Here is a 15,388-nt window from a genome sequence, read left to right as displayed (position 1 = left end):
CCTCTGGGGCTGAATAGCGCTTCCTCTCCTCTGGGGCTGAATAGCACTTCCTCTCCTCTGAGGCTGAATAGCACTTCCTCTCCTCTGGGGCTGAATAGCACTTCCTCTCCTCTGAGGCTGAATAGCACTTCCTCTCCTCTGGGGCTGCACTTCCTCTCCTCTGGGGCTGCACTTCCTCTGGGGCTGAATAGCACTTCCTCTCCTCTGGGGCTGAATAGCACTTCCTCTCCTCTGGGGCTGAATAGCACTTCCTCTCCTGGGGCTGAATGACTTCCTCTCCTCTGGGGCTGAATAGCACTTCCTCTCCTCTGGGGCTGACTGACCAGCTTCCTCTCTGGGGCTGAATAGCACTTCCTCTCCTCTGGGGCTGAATAGCACTTCCTCTCCTCTGGGGCTGAATAGCACTTCCTCTCCTCTGGGGCTGAATAGCACTTCCTCTCCTCTGGGGCTGAATAGCACTTCCTCTCCTCTGGGGCTGAATAGCACTTCCTCTCCTCTGGGGCTGACTGGCACTTCCTCTCCTCTGGGGCTGAATAGCACTTCCTCTCCTCTGGGGCTGACTGGCACTTCCTCTCCTCTGGGGCTGAATAGCACTTCCTCTCCTCTGGGGCTGAATAGCACTTCCTCTCCTCTGGGGCTGACTGGCACTTCCTCTCCTCTGGGGCTGAATAGCACTTCCTCTCCTCTGGGGCTGAATAGCACTTCCTCTCCTCTGGGGCTGAATAGCACTTCCTCTCCTCTGGGGCTGAATAGCACTTCCTCTCCTCTGGGGCTGAATAGCACTTCCTCTCCTCTGGGGCTGAATAGCACTTCCTCTCCTCTGGGGCTGAATAGCACTTCCTCTCCTCTGGGGCTGAATAGCACTTCCTCTCCTCTGGGGCTGAATAGCACTTCCTCTCCTCTGGGGCTGAATAGCACTTCCTCTCCTCTGGGGCTGAATAGCACTTCCCTCTGGGGCCTCTCTCCTCTGGGCTGAATAGCACTTCCTCTCCTCTGAGGCTGAATAGCACTTCCTCTCCTCTGGGGCTGAATAGCACTTCCTCTCCTCTGGGGCTGAATAGCACTTCCTCTCCTCTGGGGCTGAATAGCACTTCCTCTCCTCTGAGGCTGAATAGCACTTCCTCTCCTCTGGGGCTGACTGGCACTTCCTCTCCTCTGGGGCTGAATAGCACTTCCTCTCCTCTGGGGCTGAATAGCACTTCCTCTCCTCTGGGGCTGACTGGCACTTCCTCTCCTCTGAGGCTGACTGGCACTTCCTCTCCTCTGGGGCTGACTGGCACTTCCTCTCCTCTGAGGCTGACTGGCACTTCCTCTCCTCTGGGGCTGACTGGCACTTCCTCTCCTCTGGGGCTGAAAAACACTTCCTCTCCTCTGGGGCTGAATAGCACTTCCTCTCCTCTGGGGCTGAATAGCACTTCCTCTCCTCTGGGGCTGAATAGCACTTCCTCTCCTCTGGGGCTGAATAGTACTTCCTCTCCTCTGGGGCTGAATAGCACTTCCTCTCCTCTGGGGCTGACCAGCACTTCCTCTCCTCTGGGGCTGAATAGCACTTCCTCTCCTCTGGGGCTGAATAGCACTTCCTCTCCTCTGGGGCTGACTGGCACTTCCTCTCCTCTGGGGCTGAATAGCACTTCCTCTCCTCTGGGGCTGACTGGCACTTCCTCTCCTCTGGGGCTGAATAGCACTTCCTCTCCTCTGGGGCTGAATAGCACTTCCTCTCCTCTGGGGCTGACTGGCACTTCCTCTCCTCTGGGGCTGAATAGCACTTCCTCTCCTCTGGGGCTGAATAGCACTTCCTCTCCTCTGGGGCTGACTGGCACTTCCTCTCCTCTGAGGCTGACTGGCACTTCCTCTCCTCTGGGGCTGAATAGCACTTCCTCTCCTCTGGGGCTGAATAGCACTTCCTCTCCTCTGGGGCTGAATAGTACTTCCTCTCCTCTGGGGCTGAATAGCACTTCCTCTCCTCTGGGGCTGAATAGCACTTCCTCTCCTCTGGGGCTGAATAGCACTTCCTCTCCTCTGGGGCTGAATAGCACTTCCTCTCCTCTGGGGCTGAATAGTACTTCCTCTCCTCTGGGGCTGAATAGCACTTCCTCTCCTCTGGGGCTGAATAGCACTTCCTCTCCTCTGGGGCTGAATAGCACTTCCTCTCCTCTGGGGCTGAATAGCACTTCCTCTCCTCTGGGGCTGAATAGCACTTCCTCTCCTCTGGGGCTGAATAGCACTTCCTCTCCTCTGAGGCTGAATAGCACTTCCTCTCCTCTGGGGCTGAATAGCACTTCCTCTCCTCTGGGGCTGAATAGCACTTCCTCTCCTCTGGGGCTGAATAGCACTTCCTCTCCTCTGAGGCTGAATAGCACTTCCTCTCCTCTGAGGCTGAATAGCACTTCCTCTCCTCTGGGGCTGACTGGCACTTCCTCTCCTCTGAGGCTGAATAGCACTTCCTCTCCTCTGGGGCTGACTGGCACTTCCTCTCCTCTGGGGCTGACTAGCACTTCCTCTCCTCTGGGGCTGAATAGCACTTCCTCTCCTCTGGGGCTGACCAGCACTTCCTCTCCTCTGGGGCTGAATAGCACTTCCTCTCCTCTGGGGCTGACCAGCACTTCCTCTCCTCTGGGGCTGACTAGCACTTCCTCTCCTCTGGGGCTGACCAGCACTTCCTCTCCTCTGGGGCTGAATAGCACTTCCTCTCCTCTGGGGCTGACCAGCACTTCCTCTCCTCTGGGGCTGACTAGCACTTCCTCTCCTCTGGGGCTGACCAGCACTTCCTCTCCTCTGGGGCTGACTGGCACTTCCTCTCCTCTGGGGCTGAATAGCACTTCCTCTCCTCTGGGGCTGACCAGCACTTCCTCTCCTCTGGGGCTGACTGGCACTTCCTCTCCTCTGGGGCTGACTGGCACTTCCTCTCCTCTGGGGCTGAATAGCACTTCCTCTCCTCTGAGGCTGACTAGCACTTCCTCTCCTCTGAGGCTGACTGGCACTTCCTCTCCTCTGGGGCTGAATAGCACTTCCTCTCCTCTGGGGCTGAATAGCACTTCCTCTCCTCTGGGGCTGAATAGCACTTCCTCTGCTCTGGGGCTGAATAGCACTTCCTCTCCTCTGGGGCTGAATAGCACTTCCTCTCCTCTGGGGCTGAATAGCACTTCCTCTCCTCTGGGGCTGAATAGCACTTCCTCTGCTCTGGGGCTGAATAGCACTTCCTCTCCTCTGGGGCTGAATAGCACTTCCTCTCCTCTGGGGCTGAATAGCACTTCCTCTCCTCTGGGGCTGAATAGCACTTCCTCTCCTCTGGGGCTGACCAGCACTTCCTCTGCTCTGGGGCTGAATAGCACTTCCTCTCCTCTGGGGCTGAATAGCACTTCCTCTCCTCTGGGGCTGAATAGCACTTCCTCTCATCTGGGGCTGAATAGCACTTCCTCTCCTCTGGGGCTGAATAGCACTTCCTCTGCTCTGGGGCTGAATAGCACTTCCTCTCCTCTGGGGCTGAACAGCACTTCCTCTCCTCTGGGGCTGAATAGCACTTCCTCTCCTCTGGGGCTGAATAGCACTTCCTCTGCTCTGGGGCTGAAAAGCACTTCCTCTCCTCTGGGGCTGAATAGCACTTCCTCTCCTCTGAGGCTGACTGGCACTTCCTCTCCTCTGGGGCTGAAAAGCACTTCCTCTCCTCTGGGGCTGACTGGCACTTCCTCTCCTCTGAGGCTGACTGGCACTTCCTCTCCTCTGAGGCTGACTGGCACTTCCTCTCCTCTGGGGCTGACTAGCACTTCCTCTCCTCTGGGGCTGAATAGCACTTCCTCTCCTCTGAGGCTGACTGGCACTTCCTCTCCTCTGAGGCTGACTGGCACTTCCTCTCCTCTGAGGCTGACTGGCACTTCCTCTCCTCTGGGGCTGACTAGCACTTCCTCTCCTCTGGGGCTGAATAGCGCTTCCTCTCCTCTGGGGCTGAAAAGCACTTCCTCTCTTCTGAGGCTGACCAGCACTTCCTCTCCTCTGGGCTGAATAGCACTTCCTCTCCTCTGAGGCTGACCAGCACTTCCTCTCCTCTGGGGCTGAATAGCACTTCCTCTCTTCTGAGGCTGACCAGCACATCTTCTCCTCTGGGAATGTGGTGGGAGGACAATGGTGGCCCTATTAGATGAATGGCCGTCTCTATGGCTGATCCTACCAAGATAGACTGAGTTATTCAACATTCGTCTAGGTCCCCAGGATGTTGGGATATTCCTTCAATACCGGCCACAAGGGGCAACGGTGAGCACTATTACCATCAAGTAGGCTGTTGGCTTGCCCGAGTGTGGATCTAATTGGCACATTTCAATTATTATTATTTGTAACGATTCTCTGGGATTGTCCATTTGTAAATTGGAATTCAGTCGAAACTCATTACTCCTCACACATCCTTTCTATTAAGATGTGTAAATTCACTTCAAATAAAGTTGTGTTGGTTTGATTTGAATGTGATCTCTAGAGGCCTCAGACTGCACTGATCCAGGCTCCTGTTGGTGCTGACTGGTTCTGACAACTTTGGACTGGTACTGAGAGTGGTTCTGACTACTTTGGACTGGTACTGACTGGTTCTGACTACTTTGGACTGGTACTGACTACTTTGGACTGGTACTGACTGGTTCTGACTCGTACCGACCACGGTTGTTGTCTCTCTCATAAATGTTCATCTTTGTAGTCTTTGGATTTACCCAGGGTGTCTTGTTTACTATCTTGGTAGTGACCCGAGCTTTCCTCTCCCATATATGGTCATCTTTGTAGTCTTTGGATTTACCCAGGGTGTCTTGTTTACTATCTTGGTAGTGACCCGAGCTTTCCTCTCTCATATATGGTCATCTTTGGCTTTACACTGGGTGTCTTCTGACTTGGTTCTGACCAGGGCTGTTGTCTGTCTTGTGTTGTCTTTCTAAGTTCTGACTGGTTCTGACTGGTACTGACTGGTTCTGACTGGTTCTGACCAGGTCTGTTGTCTTTCTCTCTCTGCGGTGGAGGTTATAGATAAGTCACATACATTCAAGACTAGACTTGTGTTTTGGTAGTGAAAGGGTCAGGGTGGTTTGGTAGTGAAAGGGTCTGGGTGGTTTGGTAGTGAAAGGGTCTGGGTGGTTTGGTAGTGACAGGGTCTGGGTGTTTTGGTAGTGACAGGGTCTGGGTGTTTTGGTATTGACAGGGTTAGGGTGTTTTGGTATTAACAGGGTCTGGGTGTTTTGGTATTAACAGGGTCAGGGTGTTTTGGTAGTGACAGGGTCTGGGTGTTTTGGTATTAACAGGGTCTGGGTGGTTTGGTATTAACAGGGTCTGGGTGTTTTGGTAGTGACAGGGTCTGGGTGTTTTGGTAGTGAAAGGGTCTGGGTGGTTTGGTAGTGAAAGGGTCTGGGTGGTTTGGTAGTGAAAGGGTCTGGGTGGTTTGGTAGTGAAAGGGTCTGGGTGGTTTGGTAGTGAAAGGGTCTGGGTGTTTTGGTATTAACAGGGTCTGGGTGTTTTGGTATTGACAGGGTCTGGGTGTTTTGGTAGTGAAAGGGTCTGGGTGTTTTGGTAGTGACAGGGTCTGGGTGTTTTGGTAGTGACAGGGTCTGGGTGTTTTGGTAGTGACAGGGTCTGGGTGTTTTGGTAGTGACAGGGTCTGGGTGTTTTGGTAGTGACAGGGTCTGGGTGTTTTGGTAGTGACAGGGTCTGGGTGTTTTGGTAGTGACAGGGTCTGGGTGTTTTGGTATTGACAGGGTCAGGGTGTTTGTTTTGGTAGTGACAGGGTCTGGGTGTTTTGGTAGTGAAAGGGTCTGGGTGTTTTGGTAGTGACAGGGTCTGGGTGTTTTGGTATTAACAGGGTCTGGGTGGTTTGGTAGTGACAGGGTCTGGGTGGTTTGGTATTAACAGGGTCCGGGTGGTTTGGTATTAACAGGGTCTGGGTGTTTTGGTATTAACAGGGTCTGGGTGGTTTGGTAGTGACAGGGTCTGGGTGTTTTGGTAGTGACAGGGTCTGGGTGTTTTGGTATTAACAGGGTCTGGGTGGTTTGGTATTAACAGGGTCTGGGTGTTTTGGTAGTGACAGGGTCTGGGTGTTTTGGTAGTGACAGGGTCTGGGTGTTTTGGTATTAACAGGGTCTGGGTGTTTTGGTAGTGACAGGGTCTGGGTGTTTTGGTATTAACAGGGTCTGGGTGTTTTGGTAGTGACAGGGTCTGGGTGTTTTGGTAGTGAACAGGGTCTGGGTGTTTTGGTAGTGACAGGGTCTGGGTGTTTTGGTAGTGACAGGGTCTGGGTGTTTTGGTAGTGACAGGGTCTGGGTGTTTTGGTAGTGACAGGGTCTGGGTGTTTTGGTAGTGACAGGGTCTGGGTGTTTTGGTAGTGACAGGGTCTGGGTGTTTTGGTAGTGACAGGGTCTGGGTGTTTTGGTATTAACAGGGTCTGGGTGTTTTGGTAGTGACAGGGTCTGGGTGTTTTGGTAGTGACAGGGTCTGGGTGTTTTGGTAGTGACAGGGTCTGGGTGTTTTGGTATTAACAGGGTCTGGGTGGTTTGGTATTAACAGGGTCTGGGTGGTTTGGTATTAACAGGGTCAGGGTGGTTTGGTATTAACAGGGTCAGGGTGGTTTGGTATTAACAGGGTCTGGGTGGTTTGGTATTAACAGGGTCTGGGTGGTTTGGTATTAACAGGGTCTGGGTGGTTTGGTATTACAGGGTCTGGGTGGTTTGGTATTAACAGGGTCTGGGTGGTTTGGAATGTACAGGGTCTGGGTGGTTTGGTATTAACAGGGTCTGGGTGGTTTGGTATTAACAGGGTCTGGGTGTTTTGGTATTAACAGGGTCTGGGTGGTTTGGTATTAACAGGGTCAGGGTGGTTTGGTATTAACAGGGTCTGGGTGGTTTGGTAGTGACAGGGTCTGGGTGGTTTGGTAGTAACAGGGTCTGGGTGTTTTGGTAGTGAACAGGGTCTGGGTGGTTTGGTAGTGACAGGGTCTGGGTGTTTTGGTAGTGAACAGGGTCTGGGTGTTTTGGTAGTGACAGGGTCTGGGTGTTTTGGTAGTGACAGGGTCTGGGTGTTTTGGTATTAACAGGGTCTGGGTGTTTTGGTATTAACAGGGTCTGGGTGGTTTGGTAGTGACAGGGTCTGGGTGTTTTGGTAGTGACAGGGTCTGGGTGTTTTGGTAGTGACAGGGTCTGGGTGTTTTGGTAGTGACAGGGTCTGGGTGGTTTGGTAGTGACAGGGTCAGGGTGTTTTGGTAGTGACAGGGTCTGGGTGGTTTGGTATTAACAGGGTCTGGGTGTTTTGGTAGTGACAGGGTCTGGGTGTTTTGGTATTAACAGGGTCTGGGTGTTTTGGTAGTAACAGGGTCTGGGTGTTTTGGTATTAACAGGGTCTGGGTGGTTTGGAATGTACATGGTCTGGGTGGTTTGGTATTAACAGGGTCTGGGTGGTTTGGAATGTACAGGGTCTGGGTGGTTTGGTATTAACAGGGTCTGGGTGGTTTGGTATTAACAGGGTCTGGGTGGTTTGGTATTAACAGGGTCTGGGTGGTTTGGTATTAACAGGGTCTGGGTGGTTTGGTATTAACAGGGTCTGGGTGGTTTGGTATTAACAGGGTCTGGGTGGTTTGGTATTAACAGGGTCTGGGTGGTTTGGTATTAACAGGGTCTGGGTGGTTTGGTATTAACAGGCTCTGGGTGGTTTGGAATGTACAGGGTCTGGGTGGTTTGGAATGGACAGGGTCTGTGGTCTGTACAGATACAGAGGTCCCATACTCCTCTCTTCACATTGGAATTCTTATCTTCATTTTGCCAAAACATCATCATCCCTCAGTAACTTCAAGCATAGACCAGGAATCAACCTGATGAAACAAACTACCCAGTAATCCCCTCATTTTTGCACATTTTTTAATCACATTTACATAAGTATTCAGACCATTTGCTCAATACTCCAGTTGAAACTGGTTGAGAGAATGCCAAAAGTGTGCACAGCTGTCATCAAGGCAAAGGGTGGCTACTTTGAAGAATTTAAAAATCAAAAATATATTTTGAATTGTTACATTGTTTTTAGTTACTACTTTATTCCATATGTTTAATTTTATAGTGTTGATGTCTTCACTATTATTCTACAATGTAGAAAAAAAAAAAAATTTAATAAAGAAAAACTCTTGAATGAGTAGTGTCCAAACATTTCACTGGTACTGTATATATATATATTCTTCTTGTTTTTGGTGTGGTTTTCATATAATCCCATTTACATTTCCAACCTCACCTGCTCACCATTTTAACAGTGCTTTTATCTGCTCTGTTCTGTCTTTCACTTGTTTTCTTTTGTGCTAAAGAATATATAGAAAAGGGGTCTGTTGTCTCTGTCCGTCACTACAGATGACCCTGCAGTGGAAGGTCTGGACAAGTCACGGCAGCTCCAGACAGGAGAGGCGATCATCATTGTGGTCGTGCTGCTCATGTGGGCAGGTAAGGAAAAGGACAGGGCAGGGAAGGAAAAGGACAGGGCAGGTAAGGAAAAGGACAGGGCAGGTAAGGAAAAGGACAGGTAAGGAAAAGGACAGGTAAGGAAAAGGACAGGGCAGGTAAGGAAAAGGACAGGTAAGGAAAAGGACAGGTAAGGAAAAGGACAGGTAAGGAAAATGGGTACAGGGCAGGTAAGGAAAAGGACAGGGCAGGTAAGGAAAAGGACAGGTAAGGAAAAGGACAGGGCAGGTCAGGAAAAGGACAGGGCAGGTAAGGAAAATGACAGGTAAGGAAAAGGACAGGGCAGGTAAGGAAAAGGACAGATAAGGAAAAGGACAGGGCAGGTAAGGAAAAGGACAGGTAAGGAAAAGGACAGATAAGGAAAAGGACAGGGCAGGTAAGGAAAAGGACAGGTAAGGAAAAGGACAGATAAGGAAAATGACAGGGCAGGTAAGGAAAAGGACAGGTAAGGAAAAGGACAGGGAAGGTAAGGAAAAGGACAGGGCAGGTAAGGAAAAGGACAGGTTTGGAAAAGGACAGATTTGGAAAAGGACAGGGCAGGGAAAGAAAAGGACAGGTCTGGAAAAGGACAGGTAAGGAAAAGGACAGGGCAGGTATGGAAAAGGACAGGCAGGTAAGGAAAAGGACAGGGCAGGTATGGAAAAGGACAGGCGGGTAAGGGAAAGGACAGGGCAGGTATGGAAAAGGACAGGTAAGGAAAAGGACAGGGGCTGTATGGAAAATGACAGGGCAGGTAAGGAAATGGACAGGTATGGAAAAGGACAGGGCAGGTAAAGAAAAGGACAGGTAAAGAAAAGGACAGTGCAGGTATGGAAATGGAAGGGCAGGTAAGGAAAAGGACAGGGCAGGTATGGAAAAGGACAGGGCGGGTAAGGAAAAGGACAGGGCAGGGATGGAAAAGGACAGGGCAGGTATGGAAAAGGACAGGGCAGGGATGGAAAAGGACAGGGCAGGTATGGAAAAGGACAGGGCAGGTAAGGAAAAGGACAGGGCAGGTATGGAAAGGACAGGGCAGGGATGGAAAAGGACAGGGCAGGGATGGAAAAGGACAGGGCAGGTATGGAAAAGGACAGGGCAAGGGATGGAAATTGACAGGGCAGGTATGGAAAAGGACAGGGCAGGGACGGAAAAGGACAGGGCAGGTATGGAAAAGGACAGGGCAGGGATGGAAATGGACAGGGCAGGTATGGAAAAGGACAGGGCAGGGATGGAAATGGACAGGGCAGGTAAGGAAAGGGAAGGGCATGTAAGGAAAAGGACAGGGTTGGAAAAGGACAGGGCAGGTACGGAAAAGGACAGGGCAGGTATGGAAAAGGACAGGTAAAGAAAAGGACAGGGCAGGTAAGGAAAAGGACAGGGCAGGTATGGAAAAGGACTGGTAAGGAAAAGGACAGGGCAGGTATGGCAAAGGACTGGTAAGGAAAAGGACAGGGCAGGTATGGAAAAGGACTGGTACGGAAAAGGACAGGGCAGGTATGGCAAAGGACAGGGCAGGTAAGGAAAAGGACAGGGAAGGTAATGACTTTGCATGCTACCAATAATTTAGAATCTCGTTATTGCAGATTGGATGGGTGAGTGTTCAGTTGTCCAAGGATGCTGTTTCCACTATACATTTACATTTGAGTCATTCAGCAGACAACTATGTCTCTGTCAATCAATCAATCCATGAATCAATCAGCCAGTCGACTACAGCACTGATTTCAAGCTCATCGTTAATTTTGACAGAATCATACAAAAGCTGGGTGATATTAAATCGTAAAATTATTTTCCAATCGGCTTTAAAATTAACAGGAATGGCTCAGTTTTCAAAATATATTCTCCCCTACTGTCACGTCAAATCAACATCACACTTCTCTCTCTAGTCCCTGATGTTCAACCCCAGTAATGACTAGACATGGCCTTAAGCCTCTGAGGTCTAAGACTGAGTGAGGTGTGAGACGCAACCAGGCCGGACAGGCTGTTATACCCCGGGGACCTGCAGGAACAACCAGGCAGTTACACCCCGGGGACCTGCAGGGACAACCAGGCCTGACAGGCTGTTATACCCCAGGGACCTGCAGGGACAACCAGGCCTGACAGGCTGTTATACCCCAGGGATCTGCAGGGACAACCAGGCCTGACAGGCTGTTATACCCCAGGGACCTGCAGGGACAACCAGGCTGTTATACCCCAGGGACCTGCAGGAACAACCAGGCTGTTACACCCCAGGGACCTGCAGGAACAACCAGGCAGTTACACCCCAGGGACCTGCAGGAACAACCAGGCTGTTACACCCCAGGGACCTGCAGGAACAACCAGGCTGTTACACCCCGGGGACCTGCAGGGACAACCAGGCTGTTACACCCCAGGGACCTGCAGGAACAACCAGGCTGTTATACCCCAGGGACCTGCAGGAACAACCAGGCAGTTACACCCCGGGGACCTGCAGGGACAACCAGGCCTGACAGGCTGTTATACCCCAGGGACCTGCAGGGACAACCAGGCTGTTACACCCCAGGGACCTGCAGGAACAACCAGGCTGTTATACCCCAGGGACCTGCAGGAACAACCAGGCTGTTATACCCCAGGGACCTGCAGGAACAACCAGGCTGTTATACCCCAGGGACCTGCAGGAACAACCAGGCTGTTATACCCCAGGGACCTGCAGGAACAACCAGGCCTGACAGTTGACTAATATACACTATTATAGTGTATATGCCAGGAGCATTCAAATATTACCTTAGGAGGTCCAGACTACTGCTGCTTTTCTGTTCTACCTGATCATTAGTTGCACCCACCTGGTGTTCCAGGTCTAAATCAGCCCCTGATTAGAGGGGAATCACCCACCTGGTGTCCCAGGTATAAATCAGTCCCTGATTAGAGGGGAATCACCCATCTGGTGTCCCAGGTCTAAATCAGGCCCTGATTAGAGGGGAATCACCCATCTGGTGTCCCAGGTCTAAATCAGCCCCTGATTAGAGGGGAATCACCCATCTGGTGTCCCAGGTCTAAATCAGGCCCTGATTAGAGGGGAATCACCCATCTGGTGTCCCAGGTCTAAATCAGGCCCTGATTAGAGGGGAATCACCCATCTGGTGTCCCAGGTCTAAATCAGCCCCTGGTTAGAGGGGAATCACCCATCTGGTGTCCCAGGTCTAAATCAGCCCCTGATTAGAGGGGAATCACCCATCTGGTGTCCCAGGTCTAAATCAGTCCCTGATTAGAGGGGAATCACCCACCTGGTGTCCCAGGTCTAAATCAGGCCCTGATTAGAGGGGAATCACCCACCTGGTGTCCCAGGTCTAAATCAGGCCCTGATTAGAGGGGAATCACCCACCTGGTGTCCCAGGTCTAAATCAGCCCTGATTTGAAGGGAATCACCCATCTGGTGTCCCAGGTCTAAATCAGGCCCTGATTGAATCACCCACCTGGTGTCCCAGGTCTAAATCAGCCCCTGATTAGAGGGGAATCACCCATCTGGTGTCCCAGGTATAAATCAGCCCCTATTTAGAGGGGAATCACCCATCTGGTGTCCCAGGTCTAAATCAGCCCCTGATTTGAAGGGAATCACCCATCTGGTGTCCCAGGTCTAAATCAGGCCCTGATTAGAGGGGAATCACCCATCTGATATCCCAGGTCTAAATCAGCCCCTGATTAGAGGGGAATCGCCCATCTGGTGTCCCAGGTCTAAATCAGTCCCTGATTAGAGGGGAATCACCCATCTGGTGTCCCAGGTCTAAATCAGTACTGATTAGAGGGTCTCACCCACCTGGTGTCCCAGGTCTAAATCAGCCCCTGATTAGAGGGGAATCACCCATCTGGTGTCCCAGGTCTAAATCAGTACTGATTAGAGGGGAATCACCCATCTGGTGTCCCAGGTCTAAATCAGCCCTGATTAGAGGGTCTCACCCACCTGGTGTCCCAGGTCTAAATCAGCCCCTGATTAGAGGGGAATCACCCATCTGGTGTCCCAGGTCTAAATCAGTACTGATTAGAGGGTCTCACCCACCTGGTGTCCCAGGTCTAAATCAGCCCCTGATTAGAGGGGAATCACCCATCTGGTGTCCCAGGTCTAAATCAGGCCCTGATTAGAGGGGAATCACCCATCTGTTGTCCCAGGTCTAAATCAGGCCCTGATTAGAGGGAATCACCCATCTGGTGTCCCAGGTCTAAATCAGCCCCTGATTAGAGGGGGAATCAAAAGCAGTGAAGGCAGATCACCCAGTTAACATTCTCACCCAGAGGACCAAACAGGCAGATCACCCAGTTAACATTCTCACCCAGAGGACCAAACAGGCAGATCACCCAGTTAACATTCTCACCCAGAGGACCAAACAGGCAGATCACCCAGTTAACATTCTCATCCAGAGGACCAAACAGGCAGATCACCCAGTTAACATTCTCACCCAGAGGACCAAACAGGCAGATCACCCAGTTAACATTCTCATCCAGAGGACCAAACAGGCAGATCACCCAGCTAACATTCTCATCCAGAGGACCAAACAGGCAGATCACCCAGTTAACATTCTCATCCAGAGGACCAAACAGGCAGATCACCCAGTTAACATTCTCATCCAGAGGACCAAACAGGCAGATCACCCAGTTAACATTCTCACCCAGAGGAACCAAACAGGCAGATCACCCAGTTAACATTCTCATCCAGGGAACCAAACAGGCAGATCACCCAGTTAACATTCTCATCCAGGGAACCAAACAGGCAGATCACCCAGTTAACATTCTCATCCAGGGAACCAAACAGGCAGATCACCCAGTTAACATTCTCACCCAGAGGACCAAACAGGCAGATCACCCAGTTTAAAGGGATATTGTCTATCCATCCACTGAGACTTTTATTGGAGGACCAACTCCTGTTGAGGGCCCAATGAACGGGCCTACCAACTCCTGTTGAGGGCCTAATGTAGCTCAACGGGCTGTGTAGTTATTACAAAACAAACTTCTCTTCTCTTCTCTTGCCTTCTCTATCGCCTTCTCTATCGCCTTCTCTATCGCCTTCTCTATCGCCTTCTCTATTGCCTTCTCTATTGCCTTACATGCAGCAGCACCCCGAACTAACCCATCCAGATGCTGCAGTTGTATTACTCTATTAAGGTCCACTCTAACAGCCAGCAAACACACATAGGGAAAGTATATCGATGGTGCTGTATGACAACAGTGAATACATTGACTTCGTTCCAAATGGCACCCTATTCCCTATATAATGCACTACTTTTGACCAGAGTCCTATTGGTCCTGGACAAAAGTAAGTGCACTAGTGAGTATGGTGCCATTTCCTTCACAACCATTGGGTAGATATAATTATCTTCCCTGCTCAAAGATAAAGACACCACCATCGTCACCACCATCGTCACCACCATCGTCACCACCATCGTCACCACCATCGTCACCACCATCGTCACCACCATCGTCACCACCATCATCACCACCATCGTCACCACCATCGTCACTACCATCGTCACTACCATCGTCACCACCATCGTCACCACCATCGTCACTACCATCGTCACCACCATCGTCACCACCATCGTCACCACCATCGTCACCACCATCGTCACCACCATCATCACCACCATCGTCACCACCATCGTCACTACCATCGTCACTACCATCGTCACCACCATCGTCACCACCATCGTCACTACCATCGTCACTACCATCGTCACTACCATCGTCACTACCATCGTCACCACCATCGTCACCACCATCGTCACCACCATCGTCACCACCATCGTCACTACCATCGTCACTACCATCGTCACTACCATCGTCACCACCATCGTCACTACCATCGTCACTACCATCGTCACCACCATCGTCACCACCATCGTCACTACCATCGTCACTACCATCGTCACTACCATCGTCACCACCATCGTCACTACCATCGTCACCACCATCGTCACTACCATCGTCACCACCATCGTCACCACCATCGTCACCACCATCGTCACCACCATCGTCACTACCATCGTCACCACCATCGTCACTACCATCGTCACCACCATCGTCACCACCATCATCACTACCATCGTCACTACCATCGTCACCACCATCGTCACTACCATCGTCACCACCATCCACTACCATCGTCACCACCATCGTCACCACCATCGTCACCACCATCGTCACTACCATCGTCACCACCATCGTCACCACCATCGTCACCACCATCGTCACCACCATCGTCACCACCATCGTCACCACCATCATCACTACCATCGTCACCACCATCATCACTACCATCGTCACGCCATACCCCCCCAGGGAATGATCCACGTACCCTCTACTATGTCTCCACTACTAGCTACATGAGATGGTGGTGACAGGGCCGTGAGTGACCAATGACAATATGTTAATCCCCATCTCTCATCTCTCTACCCACCCCCCCTGCAGCTGTCATTGCCCTGTTCTGTCGGCAGTATGACATCATCAAGGACAATGACTCTAGTACCGGCAAAGACAAGGTAAAGCCGTCGTCGTTGGCGAGCACGCCAGAACACTGCTCCGGAGGACTGCTGAGGAATAAGGTAAATAGATTAATGAATTATTATTATAATTAAGCAATTAATTAATCAATCAATCAACAGCACAGGACTGCTACGGAGAAAGGTCGGCAAGGTCAACCAGAGGGCATTCACTCAGACCATGGGATACATTTTGTAGGTTGCACAGTCAACTACAGGAGGACTGCTTATGAGCAAGGTACATAGATAATGGTCACCTTATTAGCCATTAAGTCAAGTACCCATACTGTAACAGCAAGCAATTACTCTGGTTGTAGTCATTGTAAAATAATTGTACCATAGTATTTGTAATATAATTGCAATTTATTTGCACTATAGTAATTATAATATAATATTAATATACATGTACTATAGTAATTGTAATGTAATTGTACTATAGTAATAGTAATATAATTGTACTATAGTAATAGTAAT

At 50.8% G+C, this 15,388-nt stretch overlaps 1 protein-coding gene and 1 long non-coding RNA gene across 5 annotated transcripts in view; one reads left to right on the top strand and one right to left on the bottom strand.

The window, feature by feature from the left end:
- The window catches only part of fndc4a (fibronectin type III domain containing 4a), a 91,229-nt gene that overhangs the window by 67,988 nt on the left and 7,853 nt on the right, over window positions 1–15,388 (top strand). The window contains exons 4-6 of one of the 4 annotated variants that reach the window (XM_052524581.1): window positions 8,346–8,435; window positions 14,844–14,977; window positions 15,038–15,152. In XM_052524581.1, coding sequence (XP_052380541.1) covers window positions 8,346–8,435; window positions 14,844–14,977; window positions 15,038–15,152 — 339 coding nt within the window. The remainder of the gene's footprint in view (window positions 1–8,345; window positions 8,436–14,843; window positions 14,978–15,037; window positions 15,153–15,388) is intronic. The other 3 variants (XM_052524582.1, XM_052524584.1, XM_052524583.1) reach the window with 3 other exon arrangements.
- Window positions 10,376–11,082, bottom strand: LOC127931514 (uncharacterized). The gene is made up of 4 exons (XR_008141522.1): window positions 10,990–11,082; window positions 10,876–10,919; window positions 10,666–10,700; window positions 10,376–10,507 (listed from the first exon to the last, which is right to left on the bottom strand). It is a non-coding gene; the product is annotated as an uncharacterized LOC127931514 (long non-coding RNA).

The sequence above is a fragment of the Oncorhynchus keta genome, chromosome 8 (genome assembly GCF_023373465.1).
Source record: "Oncorhynchus keta strain PuntledgeMale-10-30-2019 chromosome 8, Oket_V2, whole genome shotgun sequence".
Taxonomy (NCBI): domain Eukaryota; kingdom Metazoa; phylum Chordata; class Actinopteri; order Salmoniformes; family Salmonidae; genus Oncorhynchus; species Oncorhynchus keta.
The sequence above is the reverse complement of the archived record's forward strand: the minus strand, read 5'-3'. Positions and strand labels throughout refer to the sequence as shown.